An 18393-nucleotide genomic window follows, 5' to 3' on the forward strand; every position below is an offset into this window, starting at 1 on the left:
TACTCGTAACCGGCGGCAGACTTATGTGACAAGATGAATGGATGTGAATAAGGCTGTAGAGACACTGCTGACGCTATAATGTTGTGTAGTCAGGCGCACTCCTGCGATAGTCCGGCGCGGCAGTCGTCTCCGCGCACTTAGTTAGGTCATATCATTAGTTATTCATATCTATACTAATATCTATACTTAATATTATAAAGCTGAAGAGTTTGCTTGTTTGTTTGTTTGAACGCGCTAATCTCAGGAACCGATCAGGAACGGGGCCGATTTGAAAAAATCTTTCAGTGTTAGATAGCCCATTTATCGAGGAAGGTTATAGGCTATAAATCATCACGCTACGACCAATAGGAGCAGAGTACCAGTAAAAAATGTTATTTTAAATGTTCATTCTCTTATGTGACGCAAGCGAAGTTGCGCGGGTCAGCTAGTGTAGTAATATATTGTTTAACCTGGTACCAGGATATATATTTTATCATGGAAGTAGCTTACTTATCACCATTACCCCGCAAGTATCGATAACCCCTAAAAGGCAAAGGATGTGAAGATCATACCAAGAGGCTTTTTGGTCACTGCCTTCCCCTAAAGAAAAAAGTCGTGATTTTCTGTATGAAGAATAAAATGTTTAAGAACGATGACGTTAAACATTTTCACATCATATGCGAGATGTTGAGATAATTGTAATCGACTTTGTTTTCAATAGTATAATCTAGCCAATAAGTTTAAGTGTGTAGGGATTGTAGTTTACATGGTTACTGTCTTCCTAAACAAATAGTTTATGTCATATTAACTACGTAATTAAGTAGCGAAACAAGTGTGGTCTTAAATTTACCAAACTGCACATTAATTTTTTTTTAAGTTCTGATTTTGGATAGCGCTATATTATTATTATTGACAGCGCAAGCGTCGCCTTACCGTTCTTTTGTTTACGAATGAAACATAGGTTTACTAACGTACCGATCACGGAATAAGTAATACTTATGTTCGTTATTCCGTACTGCCGATCGTACAAAAAAATATGAAAAACTTTTTATTCATGTATCGAGTCACGTCAGAAGTCGTAGTACAGAAGTCGTCGCTATGACGTAAGGCATGTGAGGTTTTGGTGTTTCACAAATAACACTGTATACTTAAATTTCCCTTTTATTTTGTGAAATCTTTCGATCGACTCTCGTTTACCTTCGTCGCACAAGTTTTCGAGACAAAGCCGAGGAATAAATAAAAGAGGCACATCGCGTCGGTGAGGTTTATTATATTATTGTCTGTTGTCGGGAGCGCGCGGGGGTCGCTCGGCGTGCGGCGCGTGGTGCTGCGGGTGCGGCGCGTGCGGGGCGTGCGGCGCGTGCGGCGCCAGGTGCGCCACCACCACGTGCGAGTGCGCGGCGCGCGCGGCGCCCAGCAGGCGCGGGCCCGGGGCCGGCGCCGCGCCCGCGCCCGCCGGCCCGGCCGGGGCTGCGCGCCGGAGCGCCAGCTGCTGCAGCTGCAACTTGCGCAGCGCGGGAGCTGCATCGGCGCCCGCCACCGCGCTCGCGCCCGCCGCCTGGGGAGAACGACGAAATTCATTATTACGAGAATGTCAAACTGTTCAAACGAACGTCTATACGCACATTCATCCCTTATCGTAACTACTTAGGGCGATTTCCCACTATGTCGTGACGACAGATAATCGTGTAGTTTGAAGTGTCGTGGCTTATATGTTTAAATGGAGGTGTTTAGATGTAGAACGGAACTAAACGATAAAATTTTTTGACGACAAACAATCGTTATAATGGGAACAGCTAGAGACGACAGGCGTCCAACGATCGTCCGTCCGTCGATCGTAATCGTTACGACATAGTGGGAACGCACCCGCAGGTGTGTATAACTATAAAATTACGCCATAAAAGGCACTCTTGTCCCAAATCGATGAGTACGATGATTTTCACCTGAGCGTGAGTCGCGGTAGACTGCTGCAGGATCTTGAGGTGACGCGCGGGGAAGGCCTGCTGGCGGTACAGCAGCTGTGCGGGCGGCGCCGACGCGGCGGGCGCGGCGGCGCGGGGCGCCTCGGCGCTGGCCCGCGCGCGCCGCGCCGCTTCGGGCTTGACACCCGGTGCCGCCACCACGATGCGCTGCGGAGCGGGCGCGGCGGGCGCGGGCGCGGGCGGCGCGGCCGGCCCGGCGGCGGCGGCGCCCGCCTTGAGCTTCTCCTTGGCGATGCGCTCGGCGCGGCGCGTGGCCACGTCCATGGGCGTCGGCGGCGCGTCGTAGTCGACGCCGTGGTCGACGAGCAGCGCCGCGTGCTTGGGGTTGTGGTGCGGCGGCTCGTCGTGGCGGCGCTTGGGCGCGGCGCGGCGGCGCTCGGCCGCGTCGCGCATCGCGTCGAGGCGCGCGAGCGGCGGGCGCGGCGCGTCGTCGTCTAGGCGGCGGCGCGCGGCGGCGGGCGGGCGGCGGTGGCGGCGCCGGGCGCGCTCCGGGTCGGCGAGCGCGTCGTGGCGGTCGCGGCAGGCGCGCGGCGAGCGGTAGGCGCGCGCGGCGTCGCCGACGAGCTCGGCGACCCACTCCCAGTTGGGCGCGAGCGCGGCGGGCGGCTCGGGCGGCAGGCGCTGCAGGCGCAGCGCGCGGCGCAGCGCGGCGTCCTCGGCGCTGGCCCAGTCGGGCGCGGCGGCGTGCGGGTGCGGGTGCGGCGGCGCGGCGCGCGCGCGGGCCCGCGGGCGAGGCCCGGCGCGCTCGAACAGCGAGAGCGGCGCGTGCGGGGCGCGCGGGGCGAGGCGCGCTCGTCGCGGGGAGCGCGCGGCGCGGGGCTCGCGGCGCGCCACGGCGGGCAGCAGCGAGTCGGCGGCGGCGCCGCGGCGGTAGAGCGCGCGCGCCCAGCTCTCGCAGTACACGTCGCCGTCGCCGGAGGGCGGGGTCGGCGGGCACCACATCTGCGGACAGAGCGGGTCGGTGAGCGAGGGCTCGCGGGGCGCGCTCGGCGGAGGCGGAGGGGCGGTACTCACCGGCATGCGCTCGAGGGTCCCGGTGGCGCTCACCCACACCTGCGAAACGTCGATAACGTGTAGATGAGAACGTCGATCTCGGTAGACCTCGACTATATACTGAATATTCTTATCGGCTTTAAATTCGATCGTTGTAGATTTTATTTTGATTAACCACCGTTATAACGGTTCTTGAAAATAACAGAATCGAGAAAACTGTCTTACCGACGTTAATGGAACATTATCTTATTTTATCCAGCGCTATCGGCAGATCGGTTCGGTTGTAACTGCAGATGACGTAACTGATGCAACTTTTTAAGCGACAGAAGTTTATTTTATACCTCACTATGCCGGTGTAAACATATACAGGATAATCTTGTTGGACTATAGCTCGCGACACGGTCAGCGTGACGTTTCCCTCAAATAAATAGTGTTTATGCAAAAGTTATATAGTCCGCTAGCTATAATACAGCTTGTTTTTCCCAGCGTCGAGGACTGTATAATGTTAATAGTGCGAACATCAGTTTCCTCCACGTTCATCGGCAGTCAGAGATCTGGCTGCTTTTCCACTTTTAAGTCCGGATTCCGCCGCGAGCGGAACAGACCTATAAGGGCCGTCCTTTATCACGTCATGTTCTTTTGTGCTGTTTACCCCCTTTTTGTGAGGTTTAGGACTACCCCCCCTCCCCTTCCTATATCACGTGTATTTTATTATGTAAGTTAGCGTGTGCGAAAAACCTAACTGATTTTATTCTAACTATGAAACATTTACGTGAATAAATTTGTTTTTCTTCATCTTTTTTTTAGATTATACTTACTACTACTGTAATTTTTTTTTAAGTTAATAAAGAACGGACGATTTCTGACTGTGCGTCTCATTACGGACACAATTTGAAAACCGCGTGGTTTTGAAAATCAATTTAAATTATTTCAAACTTAATTATTGCAAATGTGTACCTATTCACTTTCTACCAGCATGTAAATTAAAAAATTAGACATTTTTACTTTAAAAATTAGATTCTGTTGTAAAACTTGTCTTTCATTTTTTTATGATCAAACAAATATTATAATTACAAATCAACATTCATGGAACGTAGACTTGAAAAGCTTTATTTTACTTAAGTATTAATTTTAGTTAGTCATTAAAATTTTTGTGATGATTGAATAACTAACACTAACACTAATTAATATTTAATCTCGACACATGTTTTTTTTGTCATTATTCATTAATCATGAATAAATAATTTAATCTTAATCATCAATCAAACTAAATCTTGCCCAACACTGCCCCCCATGATATTTCGTGCTTATATGCAGGCCTCCCCAGCCCCTTTTTGAAATTCACGAGATTAATGGATGGTCCCTTAATGAATAAACTCGCAAACGTACATACTTAATTAACGGGCCGCTCGGCGTTCCATTCGCGGTGGAATTCGGGCTTATAAGAAATAATGTTATATTTTACTACTAAGGCTATCTATTGGTGATAAAAAATATCATGTAATAATAGTTTTCTAAATATAGCTTGATTAAAATGACAGTTCCAAGCAAAACGGGTGACATTGAATAATTCTACACAATTGGCCCTGAACTAACAATACATTTGTAAGAAGCAGAACAAAACAAAAATTTTCAAAAAAACATATTTACTATTCGATGTTTTGCTATTGATTTCGATAAAAACTTTGCCAACCCTAGCGGCCTAGTCAGAGCTGTTTGACATCTGTCATTTTAATCTTTAAAACAGTATAGGTATCTAACTACCTACACAATAAATGTATCAAATTTGATTTAGATTCGTATCAGTTGTTACCTAAGCGACTGCGATATTGTGCTCTGTTTATTTCCTATTTTATTATTTGGTGTCTACCTGAAGCCTGTACAGTGTAACCTGTATTAGAACTAGTTTCGATTTAGTCTTCTTGTTCTGAATGCACCGTCAACCGAGGTGAATAGGAACTGCTACACTCTGTCCATTATAATTATTATTAGTCTTTTGACAGCTTGACGATTGACGTATTTAGTGATGACCTAAAGATTCTCGAAATTCTAGACCATTCCGATTATAGTACTATCAATAAACGAATTACGTACCTATAATACCTACGTAATATAATATAATGCTATTATATTATTATGAAATCTTCATATTTAAATAACATATTAACTACACATTATAAAAGAGTATTTCTTGAGCAGATTTAAAGCTCGTAGCATAGATTTTTACCGATTATTTTAAATCAGTGGCACACTCGTAGTAACCACTATGGGTAAGTCATCGTGGGCGGTTCCCGTCCATGAAGTACAAATATTATTTGTATCATTGTATGACATTTTGACGTCAGCCGACTAGTAATATAATGGACAGAGTATAGGTGAATAAGTTTTAAGTAACGAGTCACACTAACCATTTTTGTTAACACATTTAGAAATAAATAAATATATTTTTGGAAAATCAGACCCCCCCCCCCCATAGGGGTAAAAATAGGGGACGAGTTTGTAGGGGAGATCTCTCATCTGTCTGTTCAGTTAGGTAGGTCTTTAATTACAGATAAATAATCTTTGGTTTACGCGTTTCTAGAAAATCTTCCCCTAAGGGGGTAAAATGGGGGACGAAGGTTAGAATAGTAAGTTGTTCATTTTCAAAGTTGGAAGTGTGAAATTGTATGTAGGTCTTCAAATAGAATAATTAATTAAAATTCATCCCCAGCAGATTAAAATAAGGGGAACCAGTCAAATTTCACTAGTTAGAAATGCTTTTAGTGATTTAAAAAAATCATGCCCTAAGACTTAAATAAGAGATAAAATTGTTTAGGGTAGTTCTTTCGTATATGGGCACTAGAAGTATGAAAATCTGGTTTAGTTCTTAAATATTATCCTCTACTAGCGGATGATTTTAAAAAATCACTGCAACATATTTTTTTTTGCAAAGATTAACTCCCCGGTTTCTGGGTACATTAAGAGGTATAATTATATAATTTCATGTTACTAGCACCAAAAACTTAAAGAGCTCTCATACTAACTTAAACCCCATACGGGTTGATGCACGTTTTTTCATCTCTAATCAAGTAGACAGTTTCATGTTTCTAGCTTTAGTCCATTGAAATGTTACAATTTGAGGGCCGAATATTGCATTTATTAGAGGACGCAATTTTATTTTTGGAACATGTAGGGGGGGTCAATAGAAGCTTAACTTGAAGTTTGTTTGGTCGCCACCCTTGTCCCCCGGCCGCCATCTTGGAAAAGGGGGTGGAAACACTTTTTTCGCTATATCTCGGAAACTATGCGTCTTAAAATAAAATTGTGAAAGCATAATTTGTAGCAAACTATTTTGCCTACAAATATGTTTGATAACTTTTTGCCCTAAATTAACAATTAAAGAAGTTATAAGCAAAAAAATGCGATTTATTTTATAAACATTTTCTTTATTGCTATATAACTTTTTTTAACGACAGCCGCGCGGATGTATGTATGAGGTTAAGCCACGCTTGCCGAGGTTGTTCTGTGGATGGGTGACCATCTTACACATATCGAGTTCCTCCGTGTTTCGAAAAGCACGTTAAATTGTGGGTCCCGGCTGTCATTTTCGAAGATCTTTGACAGTCGTTAACAGTACTCAGAAGCTTGGAAGTCTGACAACCAGTCTTAACCAAGGGTATTGCTTTATATCCCAGGTAACTGGGTTGTGGAGGTCAGATAGGCAGTGGCTCCATGTAAAACACTGGTATTCAGCTGCATCTGGTGAGATTGGAATCCGATTCCAACATAGTTTGGAAAAAAGGCTAAGCTGACATGTCTATATACAAAAAAAAATCTCAGACCAATCTTGTAGAGTATTTTTCGAGGAAAAAAATCTCAATTTTTTCAGTTTCATTCATTAGAAACTCAGTAACAGCGCTCCGAAGTAGACCGAATTCGGAAAGAAATTTTTTGTTGAAAAAATTGCACTTTTTTGCTTCTAACTACTTTATTTATTAATTTAGGGCAAAAAGTTATTAAACATATTTGTAGGCAAAATAATTTGCTACAAATTATGCTTTCACAATTTTATTGTAAGACGCTTCCGAGATATAGTGAAAAAAGTGTTTCCACCCCCTTTTCCAAGATGGCGGCCGGGGGACAAGAGTGGCGACACCACAAACTTCAAGTTAAGCTTCTATTGACCCCCCCTACATGTTCCAAAAATAAAATTGCGTCCTCTAATAAATGTAAATCTCATGTAACATTTCAATGGACTACTTTGTAAAATACGCACCTTAAGGCCGTCACGTAATCACGTGTTTTATTTTACCCCCTCCCTCTTGGTGGTGCGTGGTGAGGTTTAAGAGTCACCAACCTATACCACGTGTATAGTATGCGTAACGCCGTATTTCGGTGAAGTATCCCGAAAAATAAATACATGTGATATATTGCTACAACCCCCAACGGTGACATTTTGTGATTTTATATAGATCCCCCCTCTCCTTTGAAACTCAGGTGATTGATGGACGGTCCCTTTCATGCCACTTTCACCCCTAAGGAAATGAAATAGGCGATGGAAATATTGAAAAACCTCGTTAACTCGTAAGATAGCATTAACATGACATGTGTTGGTGTGACTTATCACGCAAATCATATTGTTTCTTGATGTTTTATGTTTAGTCTTTGAATGGTCGTAATGTACTTAAAGTTTCTCTATGCACTTCACAACATATTTTATACACAATCCTATACGAGCAACTTAAAGTTAAATTTTTCATTCATCTCGGCTGTAGGTACCAATTAATTAATAACTCGTAGCGTATACAGAATGGATGGAATTATCATTATTATTATATCGATCGTAATAATTTTTATGCGTTCCCCTCTTTAGGCCATTTTTTTATCCATTCTGTATACCTAACGATCTCAAGTCTCGATCTAATCTTTACTGCGAATACGGCCATCGTCGAGCCACGTCTCTTTCGGTTCCCGTCGAACGCTACATTAAAACCGCGAAGAGAGAGCGATCGAGATCGCGCGAAAGCGGCGAGCGGACGAGGGCCGTATCCGCAGTCGGCGCGGGACGGGTGCGGGGGGCGACGGCGGCGCCGCGCCGGATTCGCTCGTAAATGCTTGCACGCCGTACATCCCTGACGTTCGGATCGGTGCCGCCGTGCCGCGGGGCCCGCGGGAACACCGCCTCCGGGACAGTCAAGCATTTACGGGCGAACACCGAGCGGCACCGAACGTCGAACGTCAGAAACATAAACGCACGAGCGGGAGTCGAATCATTTATTATCGTCGTCGGCGCGCGTCAGCCACGCGTCCAGCGTGCCGTTGCGCAGGCGCCGCCGGCCCGCGCCGCGCTCGTCCAGCGTCCACAGGTTGATGTGCACGGTGCCGCGCGAGCGCGTGCGCACCGCGCCGCCCGCGCCCGGCGACGGCGGCGGCGAGGGCGGCGGCGGCGCGGGCGGCTCGCGGCGCCGCGCCCGCACCTTGGCGCGCGCGTCCTCGCGGCAGTACGTGAGCGGCGGCGAGCGCGGCGGCGACGCGCTGCGCTCGCGGCGCAGCTGGCGGCGCGCCTCCTCCCACTCGCGCAGCTGGCGCCGCATCTCGCCCAGCGCCGCGCGCTCGGCCGCCGACGCCGCCTCGCTGCTCTCCACGAGCCGCATGGCGTACTTCTCGATGGGCGTGAGCTGCGAACGGCGGAGGGTCGGTCAACGGATCGCGCGCACGGACGATAGCAGGGGTGCCGCGAGGTTCGATACTTGGCCATTGACGTTTTCAAAAATATTCTAATCTGCGATACTTTTACCCCTAAGATTGCTCTTAACTTTTGCACGCAGTGAATCGTCAATACGAAATTGTACTAAATGTATTGACATTTTAAAAGTTTTTTCTCACGGGCTTTCCCGAAACGAACAAAAAATACTATATTGTAACTATTGCTCTGTAAGGAGTTTACGAAATAAATTATAATTAGAATCTGGAATCGCCGTCGGTCGTTCGTCAGCGATGTCGGCGGGGGCGGGCGCTCACCTGGTCCATGAGCGCGGCGAGGTCGTCGGGGTCGCCGGGCGGGCGCGCGCGCGGCTCGTCGTCGAGCGGCAGGGTCTCGTCGAACTCGGCGAGGTCGCCCTGCGCCTCGGCCCGCGCCGCCTGCGCCGCGGCGGCGTCGGCCTCGTCCTCGGCGGCGGCCAGCGCGGACTCCAGCTCGCCGCCGCCCGCCTCGGCCGCGGCCTCGCCCTCGGCGCTCTCGCTCGCCTCCGCGCCGAACAGCTCCTTTATGTTGGACTGCGGACAGACGGAAGCGGTCGGTCAGCGGCCGGGAGTCGAGCCGGAGCGGCGGTGCGGGCGGCGAGACACTCACCCCGCGCAGGTAGGAGGTGGTGAAGTGGCCGCCCTCGATGGCCAGGTGGCCGAGCGCGCGTTTCTGCTCGGCCTTGCGCAGGATGTTCTCCTCGACGGTGGCGGCCGTGACGAGCCGGTACACGTGCACGTCGCGCGTCTGGCCGATGCGGTGGCAGCGGTCCTGCGCCTGCGCGTCCATGGTCGGGTTCCAGTCGGAGTCGTAGAACACGACCGAGTCGGCGCCCGTCAGATTGAGTCCCACGCCGCCGCTGCGCGTCGACAGGATGAACGCGAACACGCGCGGGTCCGCGTTGAAGCGGTCCACGAGCGGCTGGCGCCGGTCCACGCGCGTCGCGCCGTCCAGCCGCAGGTAGGCGTGGCCGTGCATCGACAGGAACGCCTCGAGCACGTCCAGCACGCGCGTCATCTGCGTGAAGATCAGCACGCGGTGGCCGCCCGCCTTCAGGCGCCGCAGCAGCCCGTCGAGCGTCTGCAGCTTGCCTGCAAGCACACGGCGCGTGAGGGGCGAGCGCGGGTGGGGGGGGGGGCGCTTGGCGCGTACGTACCGCAGTCGTACTGCAGCAGCTCGGGGTGCGGGAAGGCCACGGCGTGGCGGCTGGCGGGCGCGTGCAGCAGCTGCAGCAGGGCGCGCGCGGGCGCGGCGGCCGCCTGCTCGGCGCGCGCGGCGCGGCGGCGCCACGAGCGCGCGGGCTCGCCGCCGCCCGCCACCAGCGTGGGCGCGGCGGCGCGCGCCGACGCCCAGCACACGCAGAACCTGCGCACGAAACGACGCCTTAGAATACGCTTCTCGATCGTCCCCTCCGTCATGTTCTGCCTTTCTAACACTTTATGGAGTAAAAGATTAAAAACGATATACTTTAAACCGGTCCAGATGGACGATCGAGTAGATATCGTAGCGATTATAGATCGACGCGGTGACAGGGGTGACCGAGAATATGTCGAAAATTGATAGAATTCATTAAATCATTTCGGTGACGCGATTCGTCCCTACGCGGATATGGAACGAACGTATTTTCCGAATCGGCTAGAAACGGAAAGATTTCGGCGGACGCGAACCGACCTGGTGATGATCGGATGAAGTTCGTCCAGCACGTCGGCGAGGTCACGCGGCGGCAGCGGCGGCGGGCCGCCGTGCACGGCCGCACGCAGGTCCGCGCCGAACAGCGGAAGGCGCCAGCAGCGCCGCTCGTTCACCGCCGCCAGCCGCCGCAGGCACGCGCGCCGCCGCGCCTCCAGCCGCGCGGCCGGGCCGGGCGCGGGCGCGGGCGGCGCGGGCGGCGGGCCGGGCGCGGCGCGGGGGCCCGGCGCCAGCGCCACGGCGGGCGCGCGCGGGCCGGGCGCGGGCACGCGGGGCGGCGCGCGCGGCACGAGGCGCAGGTGCAGGCGCAGCTCGGCGGGCGGCGGGCGCGGCGCGGCGCGGCGGCGCAGCGCCAGCTCCTCCACGGCGCGGCGCGGCGGCGCCAGGTGGCGGGCGCGGTGCGCGGCGAAGGCGCCGGCGCCGAGCGCCTCGAGCGTGGCGAGGTCTCCGCCGAGGCGCGCGGCCCGCAGCGCGCGCTCGGCCACGCCGGCGCCGAGAGCGAGCGCGGGTGCGACGTAGCGCAGCGCCGGCAGCTGCAGCGGCGAAGCGACGGGCCGCGGCTCGAACAGGTCGGGGTGGTTGCACACCTTGCGCAGCTGCATGAGCACGTTGATGACGCTGAGCAGGTTCCCGGACGCGAGGCTCTCGCGAGTCCTGCGGGCGAGCGACGCGGAGGTTAGAGCGGGCCGGGCGGGGCGGGTCGCGCGGGGGCGGGCGGTACTCACTTGGCTCGCGACATGAAGTCGTCGTAGAGGAAGCGCTGGCGCTTGGACAGGCGGCACATGAGCACGTGCTCGTACTTGCGCGGCATCTGGCGCTCCACGTCCTGCTTGAGGCGCCGCAGCAGGAAGGGCCGCAGCACCTCGTGCAGGCGCCGCACTAGCGCCTCGTTGTAGCGCGACGATCCCTCGGCGATGCCGGCCACTTCGCTGAACCACTCGCGGAACTCAGAGTGCGAGGCGAACACGTCAGGCATGAGGAAATGCATGAGCGACCACAGCTCCAGCAGGCTGTTCTGTAGCGGCGTACCCGTCAGCAGCAGCCGCCTGAAAACACACGTTTTTACTCGAATTTATTCACAATTCCATGTACATAATGATTTCATCAAACAAAACAACAAACACATATAAAATAACAAACTAAGCAATGCATAATGAAGACCAAACTCGCCCACCACTCTAAAATATTTTACGGTAACACTCGAGACCTCACCTCTCCGTTTGAAAGTTTAACAACATCTGCCATCTCTGAGATTTAAAGTTTTTAATGTTCTGAGCTTCGTCGAGTATCAGATATTTCCACCGTTTTCTTCGAAAACTTTGATGGTCCTGCACTACGAGTTTGTACGACGTGATACACACATGGAACGAGTTCGCTTTAGTCCACCCGACACGTTTCATCTTGCGCTCTTTGATGGTGCCGTAGTAAGTGAGGATCTTGAAGGCGGGGCACCACTTCTTGAACTCCATCTCCCAGTTGAGCACGACGGAGGTGGGCGCCACCACGAGGTGCGGGCCCCAGTCGCGGCGCTCCAGCGCCAGGTGCGCCAGCAGCGCGATGGTCTGCACCGTCTTGCCCAGCCCCATCTCGTCCGCCAGGATGCCGTTGAGGCCGCGCGCGTACATGGTGGCCAGCCAGTGCAGGCCCACGTGCTGGTACTCGCGCAGCGTGTGGCGCAGCAGGCCCGGCACGCGCGTGCCCACCGCCGTCTCCGACAGCGTGGTGCCCGTGGGCTGCAGCGACGCCGCCAGCGTGGCCGCCGCCTCCACGCGCCGCTCCGAGCCCGCGCCCGCCGCGCCCGCGCCGCCCTCCTCCATGAGCGCCTCCAGCGGCTCCGAGCCCGACGACTCCGACGAGGCCGACTCGTCGGACGACGAGGACGCGTCGTCGGGCTCGTCGTCGGGCGGCGGCGGCGTGCCGGCGTAGCGGCGCCGCAGCTCGTCGAGCCCGAGGTCGGCGTCGCGGCGCAGCGCCGCCAGCTCGGCGGCCGGGTCCTCGGCGCGCTCGCGGTCCTCCTGCGCCGCGATGGTGGTCTCGTCGTCGGCGGACTCGTCGTCGCTGGGCCCGTAGTCGGAGGGCGGCGGCGACGTGGCCAGGTAGCCGGGCGGCAGCAGGTCGCCCAGGTCGAGGCGCGACTCGCGGCGCAGCGCCTCCAGCTCGTCGCGGTGGTCGGCGGGCTCGTGCGCGGCCTCGCGCTCGGCGGCCGCGATGGTCTCCTCGTCGTCCTCGGAGGCGCCGCGCGGCTCGAACTCGTCGTCGGAGGGCGCGGCGGGCGCGGGCGCGTGCAGGTTGGCGGCCAGCTGGCGCGAGTAGCGCTCGGTCTTGTCCACGATGTAGCTGAGCTGCTCGTCCAGGGCCTCCTTGCGCGCGCGCTCCACGCGCCGCACGCGCTTCCACTCCACCAGCTGCGAGCGGAAGGCACACGTCAATATTCTATTCCGCACTGTGAGTACGAGGGCGAACCGAAAGGAGAGCCTGTCGATTTTGGATTAATTTCAGCGTTACCTTTTCGACGTTAGACCAAAACGTTCTGATTTCTTTAGCGGCGAACGCAGCTATCTTTCTCAATTGTAGTTCTTGCGCCTTCTCCGCTTTTTGTGCTGCAGCAGCCTTGTCTTGAAAATACTTTTGTACAGCACGGGCACACTGAAACATTAGAAAACAAAAGGACACGATTATAGTTGTACAATAACTGCAATAATACACATTATTATAAGAGGTTTATTAAATCATTTTGAGAGAAATGCATTTAGAATCAGGATTTTGTTAATTTCCAAAGGAAAACTGTGAAACTTTGTTTGTGGGCCTTTAATTATTAATAAATCTTTATATATATAATTCTTCTGTAAGTGTGTATGTCACTGAACTTCACTTAAACGACTGGACCGATTGTGATGAAAGTTTTTGTGTGTGTTCAAGGGGATCTGAGAATGATTTAGATGTTTAAAAAAAGTTTAAAATTTTCAAATTAAAGACGTGTAGCCAGGACAACGTCTGTCGGGTCCGCTAGTAATTATATAGGTTTCAATAGTTTTAGAAAAATTGGTTGCATAGCAGTTCCTTCATTTTGTAAATAGAATAAAAGCTAGTAACATTCAATGTCTATACTTAACATGTAGTAATTTAGTACTTTGTGAACTCACTTTCTTAGCGGCTTGCTTCTTCCACTTGCGTTCGTGCGCAAAGTCCTGAGCGAGCCACGCCATCTCCTCCAGCAGGTAGTCCCAGTGCGACTTGGCGCGCGGCGGCTCCATGACCCGCGGCAGGCGCCGCTCCGCCCACAGCCCGGCGCGCGCCAGCTCGGCCACGCGCGACGCCACGTAGGCCTCCTGCTTGGCCTTCTCCACCATCTCGTCGGCGGGCGACGGCGCCGGCGCTGCGGCCACGGGCGCGGGCGGCGGGGCGGGCGCGGGCGGCGGGGACGGCGCCGCCGCCACTGCCGGCGGCCGTCGCGCCTCCAGGAACGCCAGCAGCTGCGGCGCCGGCGGCCGCTTGCGCCACACCGCGTAGTCCATCATGTTGCCGCCCGCCTGCAGGAAGAACAACTCGCTCAGTTGCTCCGTGAACCTGCAACAGGGGAGGGGCTGGAGTGTCGCCGCGGCGGGAGCGGAGGGCGGGCGCTGCGCTCGTGGCGGGGCTCACCTCTCTCGCAGGTTCCTCAGGCGCAGCAGCTCGCACTCGAGTATGCGGCGGCGCAGCGCGGCGGCGTCGTCGGCGGCGGGCAGCTTGGGGCGCTTGCGCGGCGGCTCGTCGCGCTCGGGCGGCGGCACGCTGGCCGGCGGCGTGCCTCCATTGAGCGCCGCTCCGCCGCCGCCCGGGGGGCCGACGCGCTCCACACCCTGCATCGAACAACATTTAGGATTTGGTTTTTTTTTGCCTATCGCTATAAATCACTTGGACTACTCTTTCCTACTTAATGAATCATTTTTGGGAATTATTCCATTCCATTTACACAGGGTGAAAAAAAGTATGACTCGCAGAGGGAAATTATTTCAGTATTGGAGATTGCTTAATTTACTGACGGGACACGTATTTTTTTTAATAATAATATATTCTGCATTTATGGATTTTTGATTCATCATATACATATAGAGCGAAAATAGAACTCGCTAATAATTAGAGGCTAAATAAAAATACATTGTTTTTAGACATAAATCAATGGAGAAGTTTCCAATTTCTTTTTTAATTTAATTTCAAAATTAAGCACTATTTAATACAATCGTCAAAATCGTACGAAATAATAATTCAAATATCATAAAGAATAAAAAAGTAATGGGGTTTCGAAGTAGCACTAGCGAGAATAATTTCGACAGTGAATAAGCAAGTGATGTTACTATCCATGTACTACTGTTTGATGATTGTTAAAAGTTCATCTTTTAAGGCGCGGTTAATTCATTCAGGATTAGCGCGATCCTGTACAACTATCGAGTATCAACTACCGACTAGCTATCGAGAAATTTTGTATGAAAAATTGATCGGCGCCCCTAGCGGATTTTTGCAACAACTTTGATCTTCAATGGCGCCATTTTCCACCAAACATTTAAATAAAATAAAATTTACTAAATTATGTATATTATTTGCTGGCGCACTTAGGGGCGAAATAAAATATTCTTTCCAAATTTTAATTTTAATAAATTATTTAAACAACCATATTGGATCGGAAGACGAGGCTGAATAGGTATTGTTTCCTTTGCCTGCACCAACGTAGGCAAAAAATAGACGCTGGTTCTTCTTTTGTGTTGATAATGTTTCATTTAACAACGTAAATAATGATATTTTCATATTTACGTATTGAATGTACAGAATCAAGCTACGGATTTATCGAGTCTGTCTGTCCAATAGTTTGTTTAAGCTATATCATATATATATCACCGGCCTGCAAAATTATATTCCAAAAAACAACATAGAGAAAGGGCTTCCCACATGAACAGTTTGCATAGAAAAAAAAAGGGGGGGGGGAGCTCCCTATAATTAAAATTAGTACTAAAATCGAACTTTCTCAAACTTGATGGTTTGAATGATGAATACTTCCAAAGTGGCAATTGCGCTCATCATTGAAATAATCTTATTTTTTTTGTGTGTTTGATTATCATTTTATGCAAGAAAGTTAATCTAAACTGCCTTTCAAACAAATATTCATCTTACTTCTCATAAATAACCACTAAAAAACGCCAATACAATGCAAAAAAAAGAAAGATTGTACAGAGCAGCTCAGAACTTTTTAACTCTCGCGTTGCATGTTTCATGTATAATAGAATATGGGAATTAACGTGAACACGCATTTTACCTTAAAATGCCTAACGCCTCGCTGTGGTCGCAGGCTAACTATTATACATCATGGAGCAGCAGAGGTTGATCAGAGACCGCAAAAGTTATTGCATCTTAAGTCTGGATAAGATCCATAAAAAATTATGATCTATGAAAATTTTACTGCTTTTTTTTTCTTTTAGCTCCCATAATACAGTTTTCTATTTGCTTACATATTTTTTTATATTACTAGGCACTCCTTATCTCAAATGCATATAAAATATTAATGTTATAAAAAATTATGTTTGCAAGTGGTGTTATCCATAGGCAAAATGCAGATACAAAGGGATAAATTTGGTGGTGGCCAGTATTTATCAAAAATCTTTGAATGCAGCTATTTCTTTCTAGTTTCCCTCTATTTCACTTTTTTTTCTTCCACCCTGTATATATCTTTATCATTACTAATCTGTAAATGTAAAATAGTATTAGTCTCTTTGCCCTTACATACAAAATCTCTTGTCCTGGCTGACTGACTCATTCATTACTTAGTCTTAGTCACTTAGTCTCTGTCTTCACTTTGTCGAAAGTGTTTAACAGAGGATTAAAGATAACATAGGACATTTTTTTGATCCTTGAATAGAAATATATGGAAGCTGCCAAACAACTCACATGAATTGTGGGAGTGGAAAGTTTCCTGATGTACAATAAGACAACAGTGTTGGCTCACAATTAATATTATTTTGTATTACTAAAACTGCCTCATAATAATATTAATATTATTAACAATGACACAACAACTCACTTAACCAATGAGCATAGGAAATATATAAATGGCTCTCTATGCTGTATGTACCTTAATACTCATTAAAAATACTTAGACTTATTTGTATAATGAAATATAAACAGAATAGCCAAGTCATATCAAATATGCTTACAGAAAATAGCAAGCACTATTATAATATTTCACTTTTATTAAAGTTGGCAGTGTCATTATGAGTTAATTCTAAAATAATATAGTTGCGGCATACAGTTTATATACCTACATGGTATAATAATCAAGTAAAAAACAAATTATTTTGTTAGACATCATAATGCACTGATTCAGATTTCATTGTTTTCTAGATCAGGATTCAATACTAAATATAAACATACAAATAGCCATAAGTATAGACAGTAAGTAGTAGAGATATATCAATAAATGCGATATTGATAACTTATGACTGGCACAGACACCGCTTGATAACGGATAGACGCGTCACCGGCGTCACGGCAAGGCTTTCTGCTGCCATGTAAATAAGAGTCCTTACCATGAGTTGCAGAGCAGTATTGAATGCGGGTGGCGCAGCAGGCTCATCGCGACCGCTCATATTGTGACATCGCGAGCGAGTTCGCTGTTATTGCAATATTTCACTAAAATACATATACACTGCACTTTTATTTCACTCTCCCTTGCACCAAAAACACTTCAAACGAGTTCCATAAAAAAAATGTTTTAACATTCAGCCAGTACCTCAACTCACTTTGCATAACGCTCTAAGAACACACGACTATAAATTCTGAAATCTTGTGGACCCATATAAGTGAGAACCTGTGATGCCGTAAAAGTCACAGTAAACAACAATTGAAATATATAATTGAACCGCCATATTGGATAAAATCAATTTGTACCTAACGCGTCCGGGAGCAATTACAAAAGTAATCCCTAAATTTCATAACAACGGGCTATCATCGTATTGTAACCTACGCTTTTTTAACATCACAATAACTGAAGCGAATACTTTTTAGTTATATTTTGTCCATTTAGCAATAAAATTCCGCCTTTATCATTGCGTTAGGTGTTGCCAACCTCTAAAATCAGCCAGGTCGTTCCGTGACTCGCGAAGTCGCGAGTCGCGACCGTAAAGTCACCTCTGCTTCCTAAGTTTGTTTGTGTTGTGTTGTGTGTAAGTTTACGTATTTAGCTAATAGAAATACTTAATCGCTCCCTGTGGTTAAATTTTTAATTCCTCAAACATTATTTTAATAAATTAATAAGAATATTAGTCATAATAAGATTTTTAAACAAATAGTTTTAAACACGCCACACATGCACGAACCAAATGATTGGACATGAATCATAAATAGTTACTACACTTTTTTCTTTGACTAAAATGCAACATTTTTACAGCAATTTTATTAAATTTCAGTCAGAATCCTGTAGTTGGTACAACATTACGGTCGCACATCGCGAGCGTCGCGCGCGCCTCTATTTAAGCGGATATCAAATAGCTTAGCATGGCAACATAGTGCGGTGCGCACCTTACCCACGCTAACCTTTTCTCAATTCAATATTGAAACGTTATTTCTGAAGAGGTAACATGGCCTAAAACAATCTCTTCATCGTATTACACCTTTGGAGTATTTGATAAAAAAAATTATTTTCTATTATCGTTTTATTTTATTTTTGTTGTCGTTGCTGCCCTCTAGCGACTAATATATCAAATATACATGTTACTGTACTTTAGTCTCTGGCGTACAGTTAAAAAATACCTTACTAGATGGCAGTATTTTCAGAAAATAATCTACGTCCAGACAATAGTAGACATTATGGTGCAACAAAAAATGATACAAAAGAAATAAAATTTGAAATGCTTATTTTTATTTCTTTATATAGAAATTTATTGGCCGAATTTTAACTACGTTATGGAAGTTGAATAAAATCTTGCTTCTATTCGTCAATAGATGGCGCTAGTAGTGAATAGATGTAGGCACATAGAGGTACATTGAAAAGTTTTGTAACCT

General features: G+C 49.0%; 1 protein-coding gene across 1 annotated transcript; it reads right to left on the reverse strand.

Annotated features, from left to right (window-relative positions):
- Positions 1-1122: 1122 nt before the first annotated feature.
- On the reverse strand, positions 1123-17472 carry dom (domino helicase). The gene is made up of 13 exons (XM_076136813.1): positions 16920-17472; positions 14008-14204; positions 13509-13932; positions 12871-13011; positions 11578-12770; positions 11091-11411; positions 10348-11019; positions 9833-10041; positions 9286-9767; positions 8955-9209; positions 8411-8611; positions 1922-3014; positions 1123-1524 (listed from the first exon to the last, which is right to left on the reverse strand). Exons 1-13 carry the CDS (start codon positions 16977-16979, stop codon positions 1253-1255), a joined length of 5520 nt encoding a protein of 1839 aa, XP_075992928.1. The 5' UTR covers positions 16980-17472; the 3' UTR covers positions 1123-1252.
- Between the last annotated feature and the right edge of the window lie 921 nt (positions 17473-18393).

Source organism: Anticarsia gemmatalis, chromosome 4, assembly GCF_050436995.1.
Source record: "Anticarsia gemmatalis isolate Benzon Research Colony breed Stoneville strain chromosome 4, ilAntGemm2 primary, whole genome shotgun sequence".
Taxonomy (NCBI): domain Eukaryota; kingdom Metazoa; phylum Arthropoda; class Insecta; order Lepidoptera; family Erebidae; genus Anticarsia; species Anticarsia gemmatalis.

Bases quoted from the DNA above. Each gene is read 5' to 3' on its own strand.
- dom (XM_076136813.1), bottom strand. From the start codon at position 16,979: ATGAGCGGTCGCGATGAGCCTGCTGCGCCACCCGCATTCAATACTGCT. The intron at 10,042-10,347 runs GTCGGTTCGCGT...TTTCGTGCGCAG, and splicing joins CTTCATCCGATCATCACCAG to GTTCTGCGTGTGCTGGGCGT. The intron at 1,525-1,921 runs TGAAAATCATCG...CGGCGGGCGCGA, and splicing joins TACCGCGACTCACGCTCAGG to GCGCGGTGGCGGGCGCCGAT.